This window comes from Nelumbo nucifera, chromosome 8, assembly GCF_055504915.1.
Source record: "Nelumbo nucifera cultivar China Antique chromosome 8, China Antique-T2T, whole genome shotgun sequence".
Classification (NCBI taxonomy): Eukaryota; Viridiplantae; Streptophyta; class Magnoliopsida; order Proteales; family Nelumbonaceae; genus Nelumbo; species Nelumbo nucifera.
The window spans coordinates 3095671-3121897 of NC_142656.1; the positions used below are offsets into that span (position 1 = coordinate 3095671).

The window sequence follows — 26227 nt, forward strand, 5'->3', positions numbered from 1 at the left end:
AAGATCGAATTTCCATGACTGCCTTTATGTACCAGTGAACCAAAGTGGTATTGCCTCACAAGACCTACAACTGAACAAGAATTAGTTAATACTTCGTATGGTTCTCAGTTTCTCACCACTTTTTAGAATCTAACAGTGTCAATCATAAAAGCTAATAGCCTTCGAAATCAAACTACTATTCAATATGGAGTAATAGCAAACTCAACCAAATCCACCCATTCTTAAATTCTACGAACTCTGTTGATCCTCCTGTACTCAAGAACAACTCCAGTCATGTCCAGAACGCGCAAAACCTTGCCATAAGTAAAGACCAACCTATCTAAGAACAGGAAAAAAAAAAGAAAACAAAAGTTGCATCTTGGCTTAAATGCGAGGCGACATTCACAAATAAGCTATTCGGGCATCAAAATACCTATAGAGGAGAGAGAAATTAAATTTTGAAGAAGGATAAGAATAAGAATGTGAAACAAACCGCAATAATGAGCCAGAGGTCAAGAGGAGCTTGTTCGGCCTTGAGAATATCGAGAATGTCGGAGGCGTCCCTCGGGAGCTGGTCGAGAGCAACCCTCACCTCCTCTTCGGAGTTCTGGACGGGAATATAAACGCACGCCATGGATTCTGATAGTTAGGGCCGAGGAAGATTCAAAGAGATAGATAGATAGGTGCACAGAAGAAAATCCAAGCTTTCTGGCTCGCCTGCGAATAGAAGCGATCAGCATAGAGAAAGAGAGAACTCGTCAGACAACGGAGAGCGAGGGAGACTGCGAAACCATGGTCGATTTGGATTTGGACTCGGAGATTGCCGAGTCCCAACTTCCCATTCCCGAAACGTGAACATGGCATTGGCCAGTGGCATTAGCCATTAGGTAAAGGAATGGGCTTTTTCTTTGGCCCAACAAGATTTGATGCTCAATCCATCTATATGTCCTAATGGACCCTTGTCAACGGGGCTGGGCCTTTTCCTTTTCTTTTTTGTGGATCCTTCTCGGGACTCCTTTTCGCTTCTCCAACTCCAATAAACCTAGCATACTTTTGCCAATAAACCTAGCATACTTTTGCCAATAAACCTAGCATACTTTTGCTTCAGGTTTTATCAACATATAAACAATTGCTTTAAGTTGTTATTATATTAGTTATTAAACATCTCACGTATAATCGGGTCTAATGTGGTCAGACCTAATTTCTTGATGGGTCGATCATATACAATCAATTATTAATCGGATTGGGACCGGTACGCCCTGTCCCGAACCAGACTTGAACCATTGGCAGCTCTAGCCTCTAGCAACACAATATTTCCACTAATCACCATAGCGAGGGCTACTTAATTACTAATAGGGCGTCTTACCTTCAGCTTTACACATACCAGCCCCAATAAGAAAATTTTCTTTTCATCAAAAGCAATGTTTTCGAACTGCAATTGATCCAAATAGTCGAACCGTCTAGGCAACTGGTTCTGTTTTACCCCAAACCTGGTACCTAACCAAAAACCGTTGAATTGGTCAATGACTTTTTGACTCAGACGGTCAAACCATCAACCCATTCAATGGTTTTTTGCCTTTTTTTCATCAAAACAGGCAGTTCATTTGAATCGGATGGTCGAACTGCCGACCCAAAAACTGGTGGCCAAAATGGTTTCAGTTCCAGGTCAATTTTCAAAGCATTGATCAAAACCACCACATATGAGTTTACTTTATTGTTAGACCTTAAATGGGTAGATCTGGTAGGTAAGAGTGTTAATGGACTAGTTTTGGATTGGACCCCATCCAAACCAAAATCAATTTGGATGGATTGGACGAACTAATAAGACATATTGAATTGGACCAACTCAGAATTAATGGTCCAAAGTATTTATTGGATCGGATTGGACCTGATCCGTCCATAATGAATTTATATTGGATTATACGGTCCAGACATTGAATTGGACTAGTCCAAAATGATCCAAAATATTTATTATTGGATTGGACCTGGTCCATTTGTAATGGATTCACATTGGATTGGACCAAATCCAGTCCAATTGACACCCCTACTGATAGGGTAATACATTTATTTTGTTTGCAAATGCTTGTCTTATCTTTTATGAAATAGATCCAAATCAATTGAGGCTAATGGCATGGATCTTTGAGTGTTCACTGAATGTGTTTACAAGTGTCAGCGACAAGAAACAGCAAGTGTTAGCGTTAGGGTTTTGCAAAGGAGTTATGGCTAACACTGTCGGTGGTAGAAGGTGGCTCGAGTAACTTTGGGGATCACTCTCCAAGAGCTCGGGTTGGCTTGCTCGCTGAAAGACTCTTGGAAAACCTCATGAGAAGCGATGCGTTCAGGAAGGGCAGGGACTTTGGACCGGGCACAACAGAAGGTCGGGAGCTTCTAGAGAACACTAAAGCTTGGCTTGATGCTTAGGTTGTGACCTTAAGTGGTGAGAACGCGGAGCCTCCCTTGGCCCATGTTCGGTCATGGGTTCCCAACCCCAGTGGTACCTCGAAGGGAGAGTCGAGTGGTAAGTAGGATGCTATGCAGAAGGAGGTTGAGACTGATAACTTAGGCAAGGATAAGCAGCAGTCTCCCTATATTAAGCTCTTTAAAGCCAATGCGAACAGATCCCAGGACCAGTCTCTCTCCTACTTTGCCCCGGACTCCAGGGAAGGGGGAAAGGTTGCAAAGATTCAGGCCTCAGACATGCAAACAGAAGTGGATCGTTGGTCAAATGCCTTAGTTGGCTTTGTCCTGGGGCCAAAACCCTCGTTCTTCACAATGAAGTGATTCGTTAAGAATAGGTAGAGGCAGTTTGGACATGTCAATTTTTTTGCCCTAGACTCGGGGTACTTTGTCTTTAAATTCCAGGATCAATTCGGGAGTCAGAGTGCTATTGAATAGGGCTCCTGGATTGTGAACAAAGCACCAATGGTGCTGCGAGCATAGACCCCCGACGTCTCCATGGATAAGCTGGAACTTAAATCCATACCTCTATGGGTGAAGTTCCCTAGGTTGAAGCTCCACCTCTGGTCCGGGAACAAATTAAGTCAAGTGACCAGTGTCCTAGGTAAACCAATCTGTTTTGAGTAGATGACAACGGAGAAATGGCGCCTCTACCTTGCCAGAGTGTGCATTGACATCCAGGTGGCTGATGGCCTCCCGGATGCTATTGTTATTGAAGATGAGTCGGGCCAGACATGGAGCCAGAGGGTCGAATATGAATGGAAACCGTTGGTTTGTTGAACATGCTCCCCCTTTGGGTACAGTCTGGAGAAATGTGGAGGGAACACAAGGAGCAGCTCTATAGGGATCCCCAAACGGGTGGGGAAACAAGCAAGGGTGCTGAGGGAGGGTTGGAAGGTGGTGGTATGGAATAAGGGAAAGGCAAAGATCGTTGTTCCTGAGGAAGTTAGTAGTTCCAGCAGTGAGGAAGGAGAGGTTAGGGAAGAGGAGTTTCCCATCCAACCGGTGGTTTCTCCTCGGGTGGAGGTCAACACCCCTACGACAGAGAAGAACTCAAAGGATGAGGACGTTTCCTTAAGACTCTGTAGTAGCCCTCTCCGTTGTACCCCGCTTTCTCCATCTAACTCCAACCGTTTTGCCATTCTAGATGACTTGAGCGAGCAATTCCAAGAGGAAGGGGTGGGAGGGTATCATGAAAACACACCGCCCCATAGTGAGTTAAACTCATGGGAAGGAACCGGAGGGAGCTTAAGAGGTAGGAATAGGAGAGGAGGCAGGAGAAAGGGTAGCCCACTACCTAACCTTGCTTGATGTCAATTGGCTATTGGAATATAAGGGGATTAAATTCCCCGGATAAGCAGCATGAGGTGCATCAATTTACCAGAAACCACAAATTATTCATAACTGGTGTAGTAGAAACAAGTGAGAGAGGTCAATGCAAACCTAATCGCAGGTTTGGTTGAACGAGGCTGGAACCTAGTGGTGAATTATAACAATGATCCTAGTGGAATAATCTGGGTGTTGTGGGTGGGACAGTGCTGTTTCAAAGCCCTCAATCATCAGTAGACCGCATCAAGTCATTAATTGCTCGGTAAAGCTTCAGGGGTCCTCCCCTAGTTGCTTCTTAGTGTCCTTCGTCTATGCCATAAACTTGGCAAGTGAAAGAGTTTCTCTATGGCAAGACCTGACTAGTTTTACAGCTAGTATTAGTCTCCCCCGGCTGGTTCTATGGGACTTCAACTCAGGCCTTTTTGTGGACGACAGACGGGGGGAGCGGGGCTACACCAAAACATGGTCTCAGAATTCTTTGACTGTGTGAGATTTGTTGGTCTTACTGACTTGGTGATAAGGAGTGAGGTTTACCTGGTCCAACCGTAGTAGGGGCGCCCATCGGGTGGAGACCAAGCTCGACAGAGCCCTAGTGAACTCTAACTGTATTAGGGACTTTATTGGTTCCATGGCTCAATTTGCCTTACCAGGGATTTTTTATCATTCGCCCATAGTGGTGCACCTTAATGTAAATCAAACACATTAAAAATCTCCATTCAAATTTTGCAATTTTTTGACTAATCACCAAGATTTTCTTCAGGTGGTTGTGAGGCCTGGAGTGCTCCTATCAGAGGTACAAGAATGGTTGTGGTGGTGACTAAGCTTAAGCAGGTGAAGGCTTCCCTCAAGGTATGGAGTAGGCAAGTATTTGGCAGGCTTTCAGACCATGCGTTACATGCTCATAACAATCTGGATGTAATCCAATGCGCTTTAAGTTTTGACCTTGTAAACCAAACCCTTGCTTGAGAGGAAGAGGAAGCGAGAGAGAAAGTCCTTCAAACTGCGAAGATGGAAGAATCCCTCCTTCGCCAATAGTCGAGAGTAAAGTGGTTGACTGAAGGTGGCTCGAATGCCTCCTTCATCTTTCGATCAGTTTGTGCTAGAAGACACTGGAATGGTATTTCCTACATCCAGCTCGAAGGCTCCAACATAACTTGTTCCGATGAACTTGGCATTAGAACAACAACTGTCTCATACTTCGAAAGTTTGCTTAACCAGTTGGAGACTCAACGATATTTCTCAAGCTTCCTTAGACCTCGCTTTTGTCTCCCAATGGATCACCGCTGTGCTTTGGGTGCCCCAGTCTTTAGGGAGGAGGTCTATTATGCAGTTATGGTCATGGGCGGTGACAAAAACCCAGGGCTGGATGGGTTTAATGCTACCTTCCTCCAGAAAGCTTGGCCAATTGTGGGAAATGATGTGACCGAGGCAGTCCTAAGGGAAGTGACTTCTACCTTGATCTCCCTAATACCTAAGTCTGATTCATCGCTAACGTTTAATGATTTTTTGTCCTATATCAGTTTATAGCAAAAATCTTGACTAATTGGCTCCAATTGGTTGTCCCAATATCATCTCCTGGAATCAACCTGCCTTCATCAAAGGGCGGAGTATTACTTACAACATACTCTTGGCCCATGAGATCCTACATGGTTACCATTTGAATGAAGGGAATCCCCGCATGAAACTAAAGATCGATTTGAGGAAGGCATATGATTATGTGGACTGGACGTTCCTTCTCAGAGTCATGCAGGGTGCAGGCTTCCCCACCCATGTCGTGGAATGGTTCTACACGTGTTTTTCATCAACCAGCTTTTCTGTGGTTGTTAATGGTTCCCGGGAGGGTCATTTTGGAATTTCTCGTAGCCTTTGACAATGGGATCCCACCTCCCCCTACTTGTTTTTGTTGATTCTCCAAGTCCTTTCAGACCTTTTGGATGAGGCAACCACTGAGGGCTTCCTCCGTTTACACCCTCGGTGTAAGTCTTCGATGGTAACACATTTGGCCTTTGCGGACGACTTGTTTATCTTCTTAGTGGCAGATCCCACCTCTACATTCAACCTCCACTTCATCTTGGACATGTTCTTTGAGGGGTCGGGTCTTCAGGTTAATAATGCTAAATCTCAAGTGTTCTTTTCCTCTGTTAGTGAGGAAGATCATGTAACTATCTTGAACACTCTGGGAATGTCTTCGGGAAGCCTCCCAATCATATACCTTGGTTTCCCCCTCACATCCACGAGACTCTTTGACAATGATTGTCTTCCTTTAATTAAAGAAATAGACAACACGACACATTCTTGGAATAGTGAGTCCCTCTCGTATGCAGGCATATTGGAGCTCTTCCGCTCGGGGATCACAAGCAAGATTTTGTTCTGATGCAGCCTTGCCTATTTGCCTGCCAACGTGACAAATCTATTAAAGAAGCTTTGCTCGAAGTTTCTTTAGGTGGGGCCTGGTGGTACTGGTATACACAATGTGGGGTGGGACTCTTGCTGTATGCCTAAAGCTGAAGGGGGTCTTGGCCTTGGGAAAATAAGGGACTGGAACTCAGCTCTCCTCACAAAGCAGATATGGATGCTTACTTTGAATGACTCTCCTTCCCTATGGACAAATTGGTTCACCACTAGATATCTCAACAGAAACTCTATTTGGACTCTTCCTATGCGAAGACACTGCTCTTGGGCTGTTACAAGCATTCTCAAAACCAGAGACCTTGCCAAGCTTTGGATACCTTCTTTTTGGCTAGACTCGTGGCACCCTCGGGGTATCTTATGGGAGTCTCTAGGTCTGCCTCTACGATCTCTTGTTGCCCCCCACAAGCTAGATAAAGTCTCATATGTTGTTATAGACCGTCGCTAGGTTCCCCCCAACCCTCATGTTCCTTTGGATCCAGACTGGTGAGGAGAAACGGTTAACCTTTGAATCTTCGTCCAAGCTGAGACGGACAGAGTTATTTGGACCCCAAACTAGAAGGGTTGTTTCTTGACTAAGTATGCATGGGAATGCATCCATCCAACTGATCTTCAACAGGACTGGGCCTCAATAGTTTGGTCTAAGGATAGGATCCCTCACCATGCTTTTATGCTGTGGCTTGCAATAAGGGGTGCCTTTCCACAAAAGATAGGCTTCGCAATCACGGTCTTCCTTTTGTTTCTCTTAGATGCCTGCTATGCACAAAAGGGGAGGAATCCCATGATCACCTCTTCTTCTCTTGTGACTACACTAGCAATATTTGGTGAGCTATCATGGCTAAGTGCAATTTGGTATGGATTAGGCAGGACTCATGGATCCGAGAAGTCATCTGGTTCATACAACAAAGCAAAGCCTGAGGCCTTTTGAAACTTGTTCTTGATGCCACGACATATCAGATTTGGGCAGAAAGAAACAAGCGTTGTTTTTGGAATAAATCTTTATCATGGGATTTGGTTCTTTCTCATACTGTTACATGCATCTTAACTAAAGCTTGTAACAGGTCCAAGATTGCTCCTTGGTCCAAAGCTTATGCGGGTCTTCGAACCTAAATTGTTCCTCGCCCCAAGTGATGTCTTTGTCTTTATGCTGGATTTCCCCTTCAGCTGGTATGTCGTGTTTGAACACCGATGGAGCCTTTTCTAGTTCTTGATGCGGCATGGGTTTCATCACCAAAGATGACAAGGGAATCCTCGTCATGGTTTATGCAGTGATGGTCCCTTCCGAGGGGATCGTAATCCACGAGTTTCAAGCCATCCTCATGGGTTTGAGAATAGCAAAGAGCTGGAAACTTCATTGGATAAAGGTGCAAACCGACTCTTAGCTAGTGATCTCTCGCTTGAATGAGATGGACACTCCTTCGTGGAAAGCTTGGGAGTTGTTTGAGCAAATCGGAGCAGTCTCCCTCTCTTTTGAAATTATTTATTTTGTTCATGTTTATAGAGAAATGAACAGGGCTGCAATTTTTTTTTGTCTGGGTTTCTTGAGTCTACAAATGAGGCTATATTGCCCCCTTGTCTTTTCCTGTTGTGCTCTCCCGGATTGTTTGGGGAGAGGCTCATGACTCACGGGAGGCTCGTTTGTAAATTTCTTCTCATCTAATAAATGTTTCCACTTTCCTATTCCAAAAAAAAAGGCAAGGATCTTTGAGGATTTTAAATTATTTTCAGGCCAATAAGTATAATACAAAAATCAAGCATGATATTTAGCGAGATTATCCACCAAAAGCATAAAGGCTCCATTTGGAAACAATGTAAATAGAGTATAAATACAAATATGGAGTGCATTTTGGTTCATGCAAATGAAAAGTTGGTTTATTTTATTGTCAAATGATTTTTAGTTGTAATGGGTGCAAATGCAATACACTCTAAAGTAACATTTTTTTAAGCCCCAAGGCTGAATTCATTCACGAATCATCAACATTATAAGTCACCAACAACATGAGGAAGTAAAAACTAAGGGCAAACTTCCAAGAAAAGGACCCAACATTAGACTAGGCATGATGGGCTAAGAAGTGAACAAATGTGTTGCAAGGTCTTGGTGTATATGTGATAGCACTGCAAAGGAGAGAAATATGAAGGTTCCTGCAATTGGCAATGCAAGAACAGATGCGCCAAGGCATACTTAGTGACATGTCCAACAGTGGTTAGGGAAAACAAGAATTTGATAAATGGGATTCCAACTTCCCCCCTAATGCCCCTTTTAGCCATAAAAATTTTAACGTTCTCCCCACATAAATCTGAAAAAAGAATATGGGTTTCTTGGTCAATAGGGCATTTGGGGTTTTATGGCTAAATCCCATTTGATGTTTAGCCATAAGATTAACTTTTCAAATAAATAAAATAATGATTGTTTTAGCCATAAAAATAATGCTAGTGTATTGGGGAAACAAGAATTTGATGTTTCCCAAATATCCGGTGTACAAAAATTCAAGTATTTTGTGATTTTTAGTGTTTATTTGGTAAATAGTGAAATCAAACAGTGGTTTCATGCACAATAAATGTCAATGCCAATGTGACACTGATGTGGTGGCATTTTTTCAATAAACACCATTATTATTAGTTCAATAGAGATTCACTCTTTGTTTCTCTAGCATGTTCACTATCGTTGCCCAGGAAGTTGCAACTCTAGCTGGTTGGAAGAGAACTTAGAAAAAATTGAATTGCACCAGTGCAGTCTAAGACCATTAATAGTTCATCAAAGGTTCACACTTTGCCGGATAGAAGTGATCTTGAAGATACACATAATGCGTGATTCACCTAAATTATTATTATTAAACTAATGTGTTATTTCAAGGACAAACCATTGACTTAGGTGGCGTTTGATAAATATGAAATTTTAGATTTGAAAAGTTAAAAGGATATTAAAAGTGTCTGAAATTTGAAAAGAGGTATATATGCTTTTCTACTTTTTAAAGGATCTGAATAGATAATGTTGTTTGTGTTGAATCAATTGTGTAACATCTAAAATTGCTTTGTTTTACTATTTCCCCCCTAGAACAAGCTATTTTGTAATTTTTAATGTAGTTAGTACTATTTCATATAAAATAATTTATCAAATTTAGAATAATATCAAAGTTATACAAAAAATTAATAAAAATAATTAATGACATAAAAAATATTAAAAAATTAAAATTTAATAAAGTAATAAATAATTAAATAATTAATTATTTAATAATAAAAATTAATATGATTAAAATTTAATCAAATTAAAATAATTAATAAAATATTTAATTATTTAATTATTATTATTACTGAAATAACACGAATAAAAATAGTAAAATAAATAATAATTGATAATAATTACTAAAAATAATTAATAATTATAAATAACACAATAAAAAATATTAATATGATTAAAATTTAATAAAATCAATACAACCTAACCTATCTTCTTCATTTACCCTAATCTATTGTTCATCGTCTCATTGATTCGAATACAAACCAGAGTTGTCGCGGCAATTGCAACAGGAAGACACACACACACACACACACACACACACACACACACACACACACACACACAGAGAGAGAGAGAACTGTTGTTGCAAGTTGTAGCAGCGGTGGAGGGAAGTGGGAAGACAGGGGGTGAGAGAGAGGGAACGAGAGCGAGAGAGAGCGGCGTTCTTCTTGGAGCTGTGCTTCCTCCTTAAGAAAACACGAAAATGACTAGGGTTTTTTGGTTTGGGGTTAATGAGGGGTAGTGCGCGTCATTTACAAAATATTGGAAGGGTAGCTTTGACTATGCACTGGAGCTGGCCCAAGGTCAAAGGCTTTCAGATCTGAAAACAACATTCAGATCAAGTTTAAGAGGTAAAACCAAACAAGTGTGAGGATTTGAAAAGCAGCATTTTCAAATTCAGACCTTTGAAATATGCAATCAAACACCACCTTAACCTTTGTCTTTTTAAGAAAAAGGATGTGTTTTGGCTTATTAGTGATCCAGGACCTACTTAGTAAGCAAAAACCACTAGAAACCCCATAATGATCGAATTATGTTCTATCTCCATACAAGAAATCGCCATAATGGGAAAAAAACTTATTTAAAAGCAAGAATCAAAGTATAGTATTCAATATCATATTGATAAGCTTTAATATTATTTTGATACAGACAAAAATATACTTTGAAAATTTATGATATACGCTTATTCAAATGGGAATTCCAATCCAATCCAATTATCAAGGTAATTAAACAGAATCCAATCGGCTTAATTATGTGGTTGAATACTTGAATATAAGCCGAGCACAATCTAATTCGATACGACATGGTTCACTAATATTGCAAGTATAGACATTAACATCCATATAAAATTGAAATGTTATTAATTTATTATATGGTAATAAACAGTATGAAAGTTACTTAGTACCATGAAGTATTATGATCTTTTAAATTCAATATATTAACAAATCCATTGATTAATCATCTTGCCAATGAACGTATAGATTTATAGAGGAAGGGTGGAGGTGCTTAGCTCTAGATTATTCCTCAATTTCTTTGAAAGTTTGTTGTTGCTCAAAGAAGTAAGCTTAAAGTATCGGAAACGTAAGGAGTGTTGAAAAGTTAATTTTAAGAGATATATCAGAATAAGCTTTAGATATGTATAGATATGGACGAAAAATCAAAATACGTATCAATATAATAGAAAAATCAAATAGATCCTAAAAAATATATTAATAACAATAATTATAAATTTTATATGATTGTAAATAAGTTATTTAAATGTAAACAAACATAATTTAATGGTTTATGTAAAATATGAGATATTGGGACACAATTAATAACCATTGAAAATAATGGAAAAACTATACATTAATTTTCAAATAATCAGTATATTTTTTAATACTTATTAATTTATAATTAATAATTAATTATAGTATTTATCAGTAAACATGGAGCATACATTAAGAAAAAAAATAAAAATTTATATAACCATAACAAACAAATTAGTGTGGCGTAGTGGTGAACATGTGGTCATTACTCATTAGAATCTAATGACTAAGGTTTGAATCTTCTTATCACGAATACTTGTAGTTTTATTGCTTACAATTAAAAGATCTAAAATTAATGGCTAATGTAATTAATGAGTAACAACTAGTTAATGAGAGAAAGAATCATTAATTAATGAGAGAAGGTTTGAGTTAGGCGCTAGAATTCAAATTCAAATTGAGTAATTAACTAATTAATGATAGGGAGAAAAAAAGTAGACTTAAATACAAAAGTAATTAATGACATTAATGAGAGGGAATTGGGCATTAAATGCAGATTAACGAAAAATTAATGATAAAAAAGAACTCCTAAAATGAATTAAGTGTATTGGACTGTTTTGGGCCTGTATGGATCGATATGGATCCGAAACCGGCACGACCAATACGTTACAAAATTTTAACCTTGTAAAAAAGATTATTTTCATATCCCATTTCAAAGGTCTTATTAATTCAAATGTGATGTTTATCTTTTTTTTTGGTGATTTTTTTTTTATAGAAAATGATGTCCTTGGCGCCATCCGCACTTGGAATTGGTTGTTACTTGTTAACTTAAGTTGTCAAAAAACAAGGTGCCAAACATCCCTAACAAATGAGATATGGCCATAAAAGTCATACCCCAATACCACCCCTTGAGGCTCTTATGGGCTTTTTAGAAGCATTTTGGGTGGTATAGAATGTTAGGCTCAGTTTGGAAGGAGTGCAAATACAAATATGTATAATATAAATACATATAAAATAATAAAAAACATAAGGTTTTGAATTTTATATATTTGTATTTGTACTCCTTCCAAATTCAGTTTTAGGGATATAACTTTCAATTTTGTATTCTTGGGAGGGAAAAATAGAATATTAGTCAATTGAATTTGCTTCCATTAAAATGACAAGATGACAACAAGGAAGTGACGTGGATGGGGTTGGGCGGTCACAAAATGTAGTGAGAACTAACAAGAAGCATGTTTAGCCGGAAGCAAACCTCAAAGTTGGCGTGGCCAGTTCTTTTACAGGGCCTCTAAAAATGTAAAGTTATGTTTTCAGAACATACATACACAAGCATAATGTCGTTCTTTATGCTTTGCTGGGCGGGACGGGAGAGGCCTTCCCTGTCCTATCAATGATGTCATTCAAAGCCCCCCGTAAAGAAAAAATCATAAAAACAATGAAAGTGATGTTATGTTAAAGAATTCAAGGAGAATAAGCTCTACTAAAATACTGTGACTCCATGTCAAACTTAGAACAAACAAACATATAAATAAAACGTCTACTTCCAACTAGTAATGGATATGGACAATATGGTATGAGGTTTGTCTTCCCTTCTAAGCCTGTTCACCCGAGAGAGAGAGAGAGTGCATGATGGTATGGTGTTGGAATTGCAGAGACAGGGGGGTGGAATAAATGGAGGGATGGGTCTGAAGGTATAGCTTTGTCCCCCACTCCCTTGTGAGCTTCATTGGTTTGTGACTGTGATAAATACAATACGTAAGTAATGTAGCAATAATAAAGACTTTAAGAAGAAGGTATATATATGTAAGATGCTTTCTCGAAAGTGGTGCCCGCTTCCTGCTTAATTCATACATGAAATGAAGACACCAGTGAGGACATCTGGTGCACCTTTAAGCGGCTTTGGACTCTGGACATCGGTGATCGGCCCCATAATTAGTACCTCTGTTCTCTCTGTCCTGCTAGTTCCAAGTGAGAGCAATACATGGCAGCCACATGATCAGTTGACTATCTAGACTCCACTTGAATTTCTTGTTAATTTTCGATTCTCTAAGATAAAACAACTCCACCCTCCAAAAGGCCCAAAACGGAGTAACGTACCTCTCAACTCTGATCCACATACAATCGAGACAAGGCCAACGAATTCCACACTTTGGAGTTACGCCGTTATTACATGAAGCAAAAGTCAAAATTTTAGGCTTGGGAGAGTAGGATAGGATTCTAGCTGTAGACCCTGGTCCACATGCACACTCACGAAATATCATATCAGACCGAGTGGGCACATCATATGGACTACTGGGGCCACGTCTCATAGACGGTCTGAGGAGACGAGGCATCAATAGACCATGTTAAGTACGTGGCAGACATGCACGGATCCAGCTAAAACAACCAGCAGGGCTCAATGGGCCCGACTAACAAGGAAAGGAGCAGTGGCGCATGCATGGCATGTTCATGTAGATGTGGCAGAGATGTAAGCATCACTTATATACCTAAAGCTCTAGCTAAGACCCTAATCAACCAAGGATGCATAGTGCGGTACAGTAGCTGCTGGGACTGGGAGGAGGTGGAACGCGGGGAGAGATACTGAGGGAAGTCTGACAGGAGAGAGGCTACGTTGCTCTGCCAAGCACACTGGGTTTGATGGAGAAATGTCTCTGCACCAAGTATCTTGTCCTATAGATTGTTGTTTGGGTATAGACTCTAGACGACTGCATTATGAGTTAAGACTCTGCTCCTCTTTAAAACCCATCCCACCAATCCGTACCTTCATTCCACAGGCGATATTCATCAGAACTCAGAAGATGATTCCTTATTTTCTTTTAAGCCAAAAGAAAGAAAAGAAAAAAAAAAAGAACACGAGATGCATCACGGCATCAGCAAACAGAGTTAAAACAGGGCACACAGTTTTTTTTGGTATTCGATGCTATGCACCATTATTAACTTCCCTCTAACCCCCTCCCTTTCCTCCACTAACCAACAAAGAACAAAAAGAAAAAAAAAAAAAAAGAAGATAAAGGGCAGAGAACGAGAGGAAGGACCGAGTGGGGACCGAGCGTGTTGAGTTGAGCTAACCCTCTCTCTCTCTCTTGGAGGTTGGAACTGTGGAAGTGGAGGAATGAAGTAAGACTGAGTCAAAGATATACAAGTTGAGAAGTTCTTTGACCTCTTCTACGTAGGCGTCGCGTGGACGGCAAAGAATAAGCAAAACGACGAGACGGCAGTCATGGATTGCATGGCAAACGCACTTTAGCAAAGCACGCTTGAAATTGTCGCATGCATGGGGAAGCGGAACTGTACTCCCCGGTCCCGGATTATATAGCATCTGAAATATCAACCATTCCATCATCTTCATCAAATCAGTATTCCATTTTGACGGCCTGAAGAAATCATTAGCCTGACAGAAAACGCCAAATTATCGTCTGGTCAAATTCAGCCTCATCAGGAATTCTTTTTTGGCAAGCAACACCGACACGAACATCCTTATCAGGAATTCAGGAATCAGGATATATACTGATAACATCTAAACTACGTACTACGTATACGTCTTTTGTCTGGTACAAAGTAATCTCCATACTTCAATCACAGAAAATTGAAAATATTCGATCTGGACACAATATATCATACTTAATTAATATCTATAAAAAAATTGATCACAGTAACATTTTCTGCTGCTTTTTTTTTTCAATTCTTTCTGTTCATTTTTCAGGTGTCACCGGAAACCGATTCTAAAAACGGTTCGACGGAAGAAGTTAATGAACACAGGGAACATTCAAAATTCTGTGTCACTACTCGAAACAGGCATCCTAGTTCACAATTCTTTTCTTCCTTTTGTTTGTACATAAATGAATGAATATTCATATCGCTATATAGTCTACCGTTGAAGCCTTTCATTAATTTTCGTCCACCACTCCTGATCCGGGTTCTTGGGTTTATTCATTCCACAATGCAAACATTGGAAGCTGATGAACCATCGAGAGATTCGCCGGCCTCCCTGCCACCACCCAGTTCACGTTGTCACCTCCGCCATTGCTCGTACTCTGCTCGCTACAATTAGTGCCGTTCTCATACTTGGAATTGTTCAGAGAGAAGAATGTCGTCTGAGACTGAGAGAAATCTCCTCCGGCCCCACCATAGTCGTTACGCGACGTAACAATTTCTTTTGGGCTTTGTGGATTAGAGGAATTTGGATTGCTCATTGACGATACCAAGGAGACGCTATCATTTGCGTTCACATTCTGCTGATGATGGTGTTGTTCGTCGGTATTAGTGTTTGTCCAAACCATGTCGCCGAATTCATCAGAAGGTTCACCATTGGTAATCGCAGGAGGTGGTTGATGAGGAGATGAAGATGCACCGGAATTGTTTTCATCGGGGACCGGCGGAGTAGAGTCCTTAGGTGAGCGCTTTGCAAGATCACCAGTGATGAGGGTGGTGCTGGAGCAAATCCGCTTTACGTCATACTTGCTAATGTCGAAGTTGGTGACTGCACTTGTCCCCCGGAACTTGATTGCTGCAATATCATACGCTTCGGCTGCTTCTTCTTGGGTGCCTTTGCAGATCATCACAATATAAAATCCGCAACATCAGAAAGCAACTCAAAATGAACCAACTCAAAAACTAGTTACCCAAAAAACAGAAAGCAACTCAGAATGATCCTGTCAACAAGGACGAAACTGGCACATTTCTAACCTCTTTATCTTAATCCAAACAGATGCTATCAAAACAGAACCAGTCGCTGAGGCTCCATGTTTTCTTAAAACATTCTAGATTTTGAAGCCAAAAACTCATCGGGTGTAAAGACATAAAACCACTAGCGCTCTCGATGAATATATGAGAAAATTATAAAATCTCATCATTCTAAGGCCATCCATGCAACCATATCTAACACACTAACAATTTAACATCACACACACCCAACATTTCAGTGCTTTAGGATGTGAAGATGAACAGTGTAACTGAGGTTGACAGCCTCAAATTCAAGCTCACTTTATTAGTACACATACAAAAGAATTGAGCGTGTTATAATTAAATTCCCCATAAAGCACTATTTGAGGATTGAGATACATATTAAGAAAGAGTCAAACAGAATGAGTAGAGACTCACTGAACGTTCCGAGGTACAAGTCCTTGTTCCCTGCAACCCTTCCTATCCGAGCTTGCCACCTTCCATGTTGATGGTGCCTGTCAGCAGAGCTCAGGAGTGAACAAACCGAGATAAAAAGAAGTTAAGAACTATGAACGGGAAGTAGCTAGGTGCTTTGATGGGTGGCGCCCTTAAATCTAATTTTAAATGCTTCTGAATAAATTTAACAATAAAATATTGTATATATTAATGTTGAGATATATGCGTAGTTAGGGACATTAATAATGTATGGGCACATAAAGTTTGTATATTATTGTAGATGGTAAGATCAAAAGCTGCAAATCAGTAAATAAATAAAAAGAGTTCAGCAATAAAGTTGTTCTGCCACAACCTCGTCACTCCTCTGTATACAGACGCTCCTCTTGAGAAGCCACTGCTCTTCCTGAAAATACAACAAGAACAAATAATTGAAATGAAAAAGTTTAGGCATTATCCCATCATGACTCCCAATCGATTCTTCAGAAATTGGAAATTTGTTTGTGTAGAGCAAAACCCAGATGGGTTTTCAATAGTTTAAATTAAGTTCCATTGTTGGGAGGGAGAGACCTTCTTAAGTGGGCTACAAATTCCTGTCTGGTCATGTTTTTCATCTCTTCGAGCTCTTTCTCGTAACTGCTTAGCTGAGTTCCAAAAAGAGGGATAGAATATTAAATAAATCAGTAGTGTCAACTAGTTACATATTCAAGAGTCGATCGAGAATCCAGACAGAAGTCTTGATAGGAAGAAAAATTCAATCACGTAAGCCTTTACCGGAAAATTAATATGGGTAGTAGGACCCCAGTACTTCAATGCCGCTAAGTCATAAGCTCGAGCTGCCTTTTCTTCATTATCATACCCACCTAATATTCATATAAAAATAAATAAATAATGGAAAAAAAGTCAATAAGTAAACAATGCACGCAGCCCAACGTTCCTTACAATGGTGCACAGATGTATGTATATAACAAAAGGTTACATAATAAAAAGTGCAATACATAAAATGGATGAAAGAATAAACATGGAAACAGAAGCTCTGCTTACCGAGATAAACTGGTCGAGCGCATAAGCGGAAACAGAAGAAGATCGCCCCAGAAACCGAAATATAGCAGTTAGTGTATTCTTTCAGGAAAACAAAACAAGTCGTCCATTTATGAAAAGAGAACATAAAAGAAGAAAATACAGATAGATTTTAAGTTACTCTCACCTTGTCTTCCTTTCCTCGTTTGTCCTTCCTTCCTGCAACTATTATCCCACAAATGGGCCTCATATCTTCCGGTCCATCGATGCCTTATCATTAAATAGGCAAAAAAACATTACTCAATAAAAGAAGATTAGAAGAAGAAGAAGAACCCATTTCTCATAATATAATAAACTTCATCAGAATCGAAACCGGACAGGAGGATATATAAAATTACCCACCTCGTAACGCCACGGTATTGGGATGTTCTTTGTCCAAATGTATCGATTGATTTACGAGGCACCGGCTCTCGGGTGGCAGCTTTTCCAACAGGCCGTTTCCGGCTGTCAGACGCCGGCGGTGGCGATACAGCGGTGACTCCAGTCTGAGAACTGGGATTCATAGAGAGCGAGAGCGACTGAAAGTTACGGTTGTTGGCTTCAGTGGAAGATTTCTCACCTGAAAACGAAGTTTGGCGCAACCATGACTTGAACCCAGCAATTGACGTTGCACTATCAAGTTGAACATGGTATGGACTGTTACTGGGGTTGGGGTCAGCGGTTTGAAGGTGAACAGTTGGGAGTATGGTTTGTGGGTTCTCATTATAATGCAAGGATTGGATTAAGGAAGACTGGTCTGTAAGATTTTCTTCTATTTCTCTCTCTCCGTTACTGTTGAAAGCTGGAGGCACGTTCACATTTATTCTACAGCCATTATTAGGATTCTGATCTCTTTGATGGAAAACTTGTTGGTTTTGATAGTAAACATTGCTATTCTCCTGAGAGGAGTTTGAGTAACCGCCCAAGAAATCTTCAAGCTTTGGTCCTTCTCTCTGTGAATTAGTTGCAGTAGCCATTGCGCTCTCATATCTCCAGTCTACAATCGACCCACCGTAGCAGAAGTTTAGTTGGAGTTATCTGAAGGAAGATGTAGCATGGAAAGAAAAAAAAAATCTAATATCTACGATACTTATAATGAAGAAGCTCGTTTATACAGATCGTTAAGAAGCAGCAGAATCAGAGAAGAATTAAATGTGACAGCTTATTAGATAACTTAAGCTGCAAAGACTTTCCTGATACCAATAGTTATCTAAATTCTCCGTGTCATCAAACACCGAAGACCGGAGAAGAAAGGGGGGAGGTGGATTGAATGAAAAAAAAAAACAATGGTCGAATAAATAAGATGCATAGATCTACAACTATAAAACGTGTGTCAATGAATGAAGAATGCCAATGGATGAAGAAAAATGGTGAGGAAGAAGTTTGTAGAGACTGAGAATTACAGAAAACAAAAAGCAGAGAAAAAGAGAAAGGTAGAACAAAGAAACAGACACAAAGAAGACTGTTATTCATGTATGAGTACCTCCTCCATGAGACCGGCTGAAGGGATCCATGACACAGAGAGAGCCATCGGAACGCAATGGCATAACAGGTAAATGAGAGGAGAACCCCCCGTCTCCTCCAAAACCTTCACCGATCCTCGGGTGTGGCGTCAGAGAAAAACCCAACCAGTTACTCATTTTCTGGTCGGAAAAAAATAAGTCACAGAAACCCAAATCTCTATCCTTCAGCGGTTTGTTTTTTGAGCTCAAACTTCAAAGCTAGCCGAATTCAAGTAATAAGTCAAGAACAGAAATCGAAGAAGAAAGGAAAGCCCAGATAACCCATCATCATCACCATAAAAACCTAAAATTTTCAAAGCGCACAAGCGAGCAACGTTATTGATTCTCGTCTCACTTTCTCAACCTTCTTGAAATGGACCCTCGAACTCGAACTGCGTTCCTCTTCCCAGTCTCACGTTTTTTTATCTTTCTTTTTTTTTTTCCCCTCCCGCTGCAGAGCTGTGGAATAGAGACGAAAATTCACTGATGTATTGAAGAAAAAAGAAAAAAAATGAGGAAGGCAGTCAGGCCCTCATTTTCTTTACCTTTTTGCCGACCTCTGTATAAGTAAAATTGTAGTAGTGCACCACACGGTTCTGCCAACTTACCCGGACTGTCGATCTGATCTAATCCGGTCCATCCGATCTGATCCGGGCGTTGGTAATGGAAGATAGAAGGTACCCAGCCACCATTGCCACCAAGGAGCAGATGGCAAAACCAAGGAGCGAAATCTACAATTTCCACTTGTCCAGACAGGGGAACAGATGGCAAAACCGCAACGGGAAAATTTAAGGAAACACAAATTGGCACTGAATGCATACTTTGGTGTTTGGCCTGGCACTGAACCATCCCAACGTGATTCGGGTTTGGTTTGGTTGGGTCGGATCTGGATTCTGGTTCTGGGCGCAATAATAATCTGAAACATGGGTTTAGTTGGTGTTCATGCAAACCGTCTGCTGTACTTTTTCAGTTTTTTTGTGCTGCACTACTCTTTGTGCACTCATAGATGTATAAAAATATACCCATGCATTTGATGCATATGATAGACCACACATGGTACATGTAAGGATGTCTGATTGATGAGTTATATGATGTTGCGTGGAGCCGAGATGGGATGTTATGTGAACTCTAATTGAACAGAATAGTTAATATGCTGGATAGGTGTTGGGCAAAATGACATTACGCAAGCACATGGTATAACCGTGAGACTGAGATTACATTGCATGCTGCCACTTTCTTGTTTTCTATGGGGATTGGCTCGAGTATGTGGTGATAGAGGCCTAGTAGTTGCCATCTGGTCTCATCACTTTACCGCGTGGCATATACTCAGTAAATAACGCCTCACATTTATAGTGTCTCTACACATCTTATTTTGCTTGCGTACGCCTGTATTTCAAGGCAAGGTTTAAATAGAACTTTTGACCATCGTCTGTCTGTATATGTAATCTTGAAGATGCATGTGGGCCCCATTTTTGTTGCGAATCCTGCGCTCTCCGGAGCCAGGATTTTGCCTTTTTCTCAATCGAGGTTGCGTGGGTCTTCAGTCCTCTACATCTTGTGTATCATTATAGATTTTTTTTTCCTTGAGTGCTTTGTGTAAATACGAGAATGGAGTGGGCCTCCACTCTCCGTTTAATGGTTCAATTACAACCCAAATGATGGGCCAGAACGCTATGCTTGCGGCCTTGAGCATGGCAGCATGGTAGCGTCGCTCACCAGTTGTGGAGGAATTCCCTCTCAATTCTTATTGACACATGGACGTGATGGGCTTTTAAATATAAAGTATGAAGATTAGGTGGAGGGTTTGGCCGTTTGGATGCTGCATGTGCTGGGCCCCCTATTGAGTCATTCTCCAGAATAATGTCGACTGGCCCATACCCTAGAAAGCAACACTTAATTACTTATGATATAGTAACGGGTCTATTTGATTTCTAATAATGGGGGTTGACCGTTTGATCAATCTAGCATAGTAGAAGAAATATCTATAATATCAAAAGATTCAAAACGGAGCGCGGATCATATGCTTGTACCATGGTCAGTTCGGATGTCTCTCCTATCGTAGTAGTTAAAAAAAATGCTATGCAACTTGTAGACGGTGATAAAAAGGAGGTACATAGGCAGCACTGAATGAGTAATTAATAATATGAGTAACGGGGACCTTCCCTTTCCCAGTTCGCTGCCTCTGAGTTGAGGAGCATGGTAGTGTGGCAGTGTCCTAAGATCAATCATCTCATGCACAGCCATAGACATAGACAGACAAGCATACCTTTGTCTGACTGTACATAAATGAGGTGATCAGCATCGTCTCATATATAGCAAAGTACTCTACAGTCTATTTTGTTTTAACTTCTTCTAACGGGAAATAGGAAAATATCAGGGAATACACTTTAAAGAAAAATTTTACCACAGATCGGATGATCTAATTCGATCATATTTTGTTGGATTCGAATATTTCCTTTTTGGATTTTTTGATTGGATAATATAATAGGTTTAAGTAGATTGAATTTGGATCATCTTATCTTATCCGAAATGTCATATATGTTATTTATTTATTTATTAAATATATATATAATGAAAATAATTTAAAAATATTAGTTTTTTGTTTTTTATATAAATTGTTCTATTTTTCCTTCTAATAATCAATTATAATTTTTTAAAATGAAATCAGATTGGACCAGGTTTTTATATCTAACATCCTTAACGAATTTGGATTCAAATCAATATTTGTAAAGTTTGATTGGATCTTCAGATCAAATCTATGGTTTATAATATCGGATCAGATTTGGATATACCTTGATTTGAATCTGATCTATTTGCATCCCTAACCTCATCAAGTCAAGTGAAGAGTTGAAATTGCATACATGATTTCATTTTCTTGTCATGTAAAGTAAATTTTATATATGATAAAGATTAAAGTAGATTTCTAAATTTTTAATTGTATATTAATATATTATGATAATCTAAGTAACTTTTGGCTTCATGGAACTACATAATGGGGGTATATCCCATCCCCCTCCCCCTTAACACCCTAGCTAGTCGCAACAGGATTCTATCCAAATTCCCCACTACGACGAGTCAAAGATATTACCAACTTAGCGATCATTAGTTGGTAAGTGGATTTGTAGTCAGGTTGTTTGATTTGGTCATAGGTGACTTTCCTATGTTTGGTTTAATAGGAACAAAAATTACTTTAGAACTTTTCTTAGTCTCTTTCTTTATATATATACTATTAAGTGTGCACATATTTTGTACGTGTTAATTCTAGATGATGATAATGATATTGACAATGCATTCAAAATTTTCTATAAACTTTACGTATTTTTTATTTTTTGTTTTTTATTATTAATCGGATGTGGATTGAAAATCCAAATCTGATTACATAAACACATCATCCAAATATGTGTGAAGTTTCAAGTATCATTGATAAGCCTATTTACTTGGTTATATTCTTCTTTTTGTAATATTTAATCTTTTTTGTGTATTTTTTTTGTCCATTTATCAAAAAATGCAATATTTAAATAGAGGGAATTGAATGGGGTGAAAAGTAGTAGTTTAATTTATAATTTAAACCACATAATTAAATAGGGACTAAATTCAAAAATCAGTGTTATAGTCAAAAGAAAGTTCCACAATCTTATTCATATTTTTAATAATAGTGTAAATATATAATTATAGATGCATTCAAATTTTTCTATAATTTTTTTGTATTTTTGTGTATAAAAATAATTCTAATATATCACACTTACTTTTTGCTTAATATACTAAATATATGATAATATGCATGCGCCTAAATGTTTTTTTGCAAAATTTATGTATTTTTTTCATTTATGTATTTTTATATTTTATTAACTTTTATTATTTATTTATAACATTAAAGGTTAACATATTTGACCCAAAATTTGAACTATTGATCTTTGCCAAATAGTAAAATAATTTCATTTTTGGTTAGTTTTAAATTATGTATTCCATTTTTATTACCAATAAAAATTATTCTTTTTTTTACACTTATTTTTAATTTGATTAATAAAATACCATAAATGTGTCTATTTTTTTTATATTTTTGTAAGTTTCTATATTTATTTCTATTTTAAAATTTTTATTACCTGACTATGACTTTGTAGGTTGATCAATTTGATTTGGATGGTTGAATTGCTTAGCCACCACTTAGATTAAAAATGGTTTTGTTTTTTAATTAGTTTTAAAATATATGAATTTATATTATTAAAAATATTGACACAGATCTAATTTAATAAAAGAAAATGGGAATTAATAATTTAAATATAAGACTTAATGAAAGGGGATTAAATGAGGTGGGAAGTAATAGTTGAAATTTATTTTCAAACTTACCGTGGACTAAATACACAATTATGGACATTTGTGAAGCCATTAAAAGTTATAATAAAATGACTTTTATACTCTTTATCAAACAAAGAAATAGAGGATAATTTTAATCCAAAAAAGTTTAACATTGCATATATATATATACATATAAACTTACCAAAACCATGTAAATCTTTTAAATTTAAAGTCTAAATTCCAAAGCCTACCTATGAATATCCGATTCTGATCATCCATGTCTTTCAGATTATTTAAAATTGGATTTATCTAGACTTGTGGACCCTCAATATAACGGGTTAAATTAGATGGGTAATACATATTCAAGGTGGCTGGTTTGGGTAAGCTTCGGATCTCTGCTTATATAGCATTCAGTCGCACATTAAGCCCATGCATTTATGCTTAATTTATAGGAGATATTAATGTATGATGGAATTTCGATGCTTTCACAATATGTGCAGAGTTTTTTCTTGCAAAGAATCCCATCGCAATTTGGGCACTTTTTTTTTTTTTTAATTTCTTTGATAAAAGCTCCACTATGATTGCCAAAAATGCATAAATACCTGAAAAATTGAGATGGTATCAAAGTGTAAGCTTTTCGGTTAAGTGGTCCTTTGAGATGATATCGAAACTTGTTTAACCAAGTGGTCTAGTGTTTAATCATTGTCGCCCACATCTATAATCAATTAAATTTAAGCACAAGGTATGGTGGGCTTGTGCTTGCCCACACTTGAAGCCTGATGGACTTTTGCACGAGGGGTTGTGTTAGAGAATAAAATCCTACTCAGTGACCTCACCTTTATCAAAATTTATTGGGTTCTAACAAGTCAAATTAAGTTTTAGCATCATAGAAATTGATAATAATATCCCTATCTAGTGAAAAGAAGAAAAAGAAAAAGAAACTATTTAGATGATAAAAATGAAAAATGGTGTTTTTCTTTTTTTATTTCATACACTAGTTTAAAGGCATGCAAATAAATGATAAAGAAATAAGTTGATTTTATACAATCAAATTTAGGTTTTATGATTTGCACGGAAACCAAGGCAAGTGCCCAATTTATAATAATAGAAATATACTTCTTTTTTACCAAAAACAAAATTTGCCTAAATTAAATATTGTGCAAAAAAAATACATGTAAGAAATTAAATGTCAAATTTACACATTTTTCATAAAATTATTAATGGTAAACCATGATAAACAAGCAATATTATTATATTGAGAGGTACCTTTGTCATTTGCTATTTTATTTTTATATATATACACGATGTTTATGTTGCATTCATTTTTCTAATATATGTGAATTATGAAAGGTAAAGGAATGAGGCACCAATTGGAATCCATATTGTATTCTAGTGAGGCGAGAATGGTGCAGTGCACCAAAATGCACTGCCTCCAAAATTGTGAGTTTGTGATGCATATTAATTAGTAAAAAACCAACAAGGTTCCAATATGTGGCCTACTTTCAATGGATTTATGTTGACAAAAAGTTTTAACATATCCTTTTTTAGTAAAGTTTCTAGGAAAATAAAATGCAAGTGAGCAATGCAAAGTCGACGCATCAAAATCTGCTACTCACTATATGCCAATCTTCTTCAATCTTATAGACTGAACACTGAAGTCAATTATAGGGTATTACAAAAATAGGTCAATTATAGTACTGACGGTATCATGATTCATGAATGAAGAGTTTGGCTCTTATACTTTGCGTTGTCAATGGGGAGAGGGGAAGATGGAGTCACCTAGCACGAAATGAACCTCTAAATATGGAGCATAAAAAAACAAAGAAATGAGTAGATTAGCCCAAGCTCTTGGAACATTGGAACTTGATTTCTCTGCTGATATGTGTGTGTCAGTGTGTGTGTGATAGATATGATATTTTTATTTTTTAAGAAACTTGATTATATCAATGGGACTACAAGTCGGGTTACCCCTGTAATTGAAAATTTTCAATTAAAGTGGGCGTAGATTTGTGCTCGAGCCCATTGAAAATTTTACAATTTTTCAATTCAACCCAGCCCAATTGCACCCCTACTTTTCATAGCTAGTTGGTCATTTCCAATAAGAAAGAGCAAAGTTAAGTAAGCGAAGGGCTGTGTTATTTGTTTGTGAACAAACAAAACGAACCAAGTAAAAAAAATATGTTTATGCTCTGTTTGACTTCAATTCTGAAAATTTCCATCTTCAAAATCCTTAAAAATCTCATTTAGAGAATTATCAAATGTATTTAGCATATTCATCTGATTCGTGTTTCCCGTGATCAGAATCACGTTTGGCATTGTCATGTACTCATGTTTCCTCCAATCTAGTAGGTATTTGGCATCATCATGTTTCCTCCAATCAGAAAACGGTGCTGTGTATGTCTTGAGTTGTAAGCACCATTCTTATTTTTTGTTTGAAAATAGTGTTACCACATAGACTGCTTTATCGGAAAATAGCACTGGTTTTGTTTAGTATCAGTGTTGTAGAATCGTTTTCAGCATTGGTCTATATTATCCAACGTCCAAAATGATGTCACATCATTGTACCGCTGGTAGCAATGAACCGTTTTTTGAGAAAATATTAAATTTGACATTTTTTCATACTATACTTTCCTGATTTTCAATACATGGTCTGGAGCAATGTTTTTTTTTTTTCTGAAAAAATGATACCAAATAAGAGACTGTTTTCTGATGTGGCACTTACAGGTGCCATTTTTTTTTTGAAAAACGGCATCGATGCCAAACACCGCTGTATATTCCAAAGGAAAATTAATACACATCAAGCCATGCCAACTCTAATAAATACAAATCTAGAAACAACTGTTAATTTATTATATTTTATATTTTATTATCTACATTATAATTTATTATATTTTAAAAAATCTAGAAACAACTATTAATTTCCTAAAAAAAGGAAAATAAACCACATATGTGGCATGTGGATTGGGACCATGATTAGATTGATCAACTTTATTCTAACACAATCATCCAATCTATAGTTTGTTTGCCAATTGATGACCACGTTTTTCCATACTGAACTGATTCTGTTGGGGTTGTATTTTCATGTGCTTGTTATAGATAGAGAAAATAGGAAACAACTGTTAGTTTCCAAAAGAATAAGCCAGACCATTATGCCTGACTGTGAAGGCAATACACAATAGTATACAACTCAATACAATGATATAAAATCATAAAATCATGGAAAATGGTAGCACGATATAGCAACACTTGTAAACAAATAAAAGAGATAAAATTTCACTAAAAAAACCTAGAAAAGATTGAAGCCCACTCACTGTCGC

General features: G+C 37.9%; 2 protein-coding genes across 3 annotated transcripts in view; both read right to left on the reverse strand.

Annotated features, from left to right (window-relative positions):
- Positions 1 to 891, reverse strand: part of ELF8 (binding protein) — a 51784-nt gene extending 50893 nt beyond the window's left edge. Inside the window, exon 1 of the mRNA XM_010263621.3 lies at positions 473 to 891. Coding sequence (XP_010261923.1) covers positions 473 to 613 — 141 coding nt within the window. The 5' untranslated portion in view covers positions 614 to 891. The remainder of the gene's footprint in view (positions 1 to 472) is intronic.
- Positions 892 to 14581: 13690 nt separating this feature from the next.
- Positions 14582 to 19153, reverse strand: LOC104600583 (AP2-like ethylene-responsive transcription factor AIL1). 2 transcript variants are annotated; one of them, XM_088893646.1, is made up of 9 exons: positions 18596 to 19153; positions 17476 to 18109; positions 17261 to 17343; positions 17098 to 17175; positions 16828 to 16916; positions 16624 to 16697; positions 16409 to 16459; positions 16039 to 16115; positions 14582 to 15484 (listed from the first exon to the last, which is right to left on the reverse strand). In XM_088893646.1, the coding sequence occupies exons 1-9, from the start codon at positions 18750 to 18752 to the stop codon at positions 14865 to 14867; spliced, it is 1863 nt and encodes a 620-aa protein (XP_088749772.1). In that variant the 5' UTR covers positions 18753 to 19153; the 3' UTR covers positions 14582 to 14864. The 2 variants fall into 2 exon arrangements, with proteins under 2 accessions (XP_088749772.1, XP_010261924.1); XM_010263622.3 differs by having other exon boundaries at positions 17098 to 17106; positions 18596 to 19152.
- Between the last annotated feature and the right edge of the window lie 7074 nt (positions 19154 to 26227).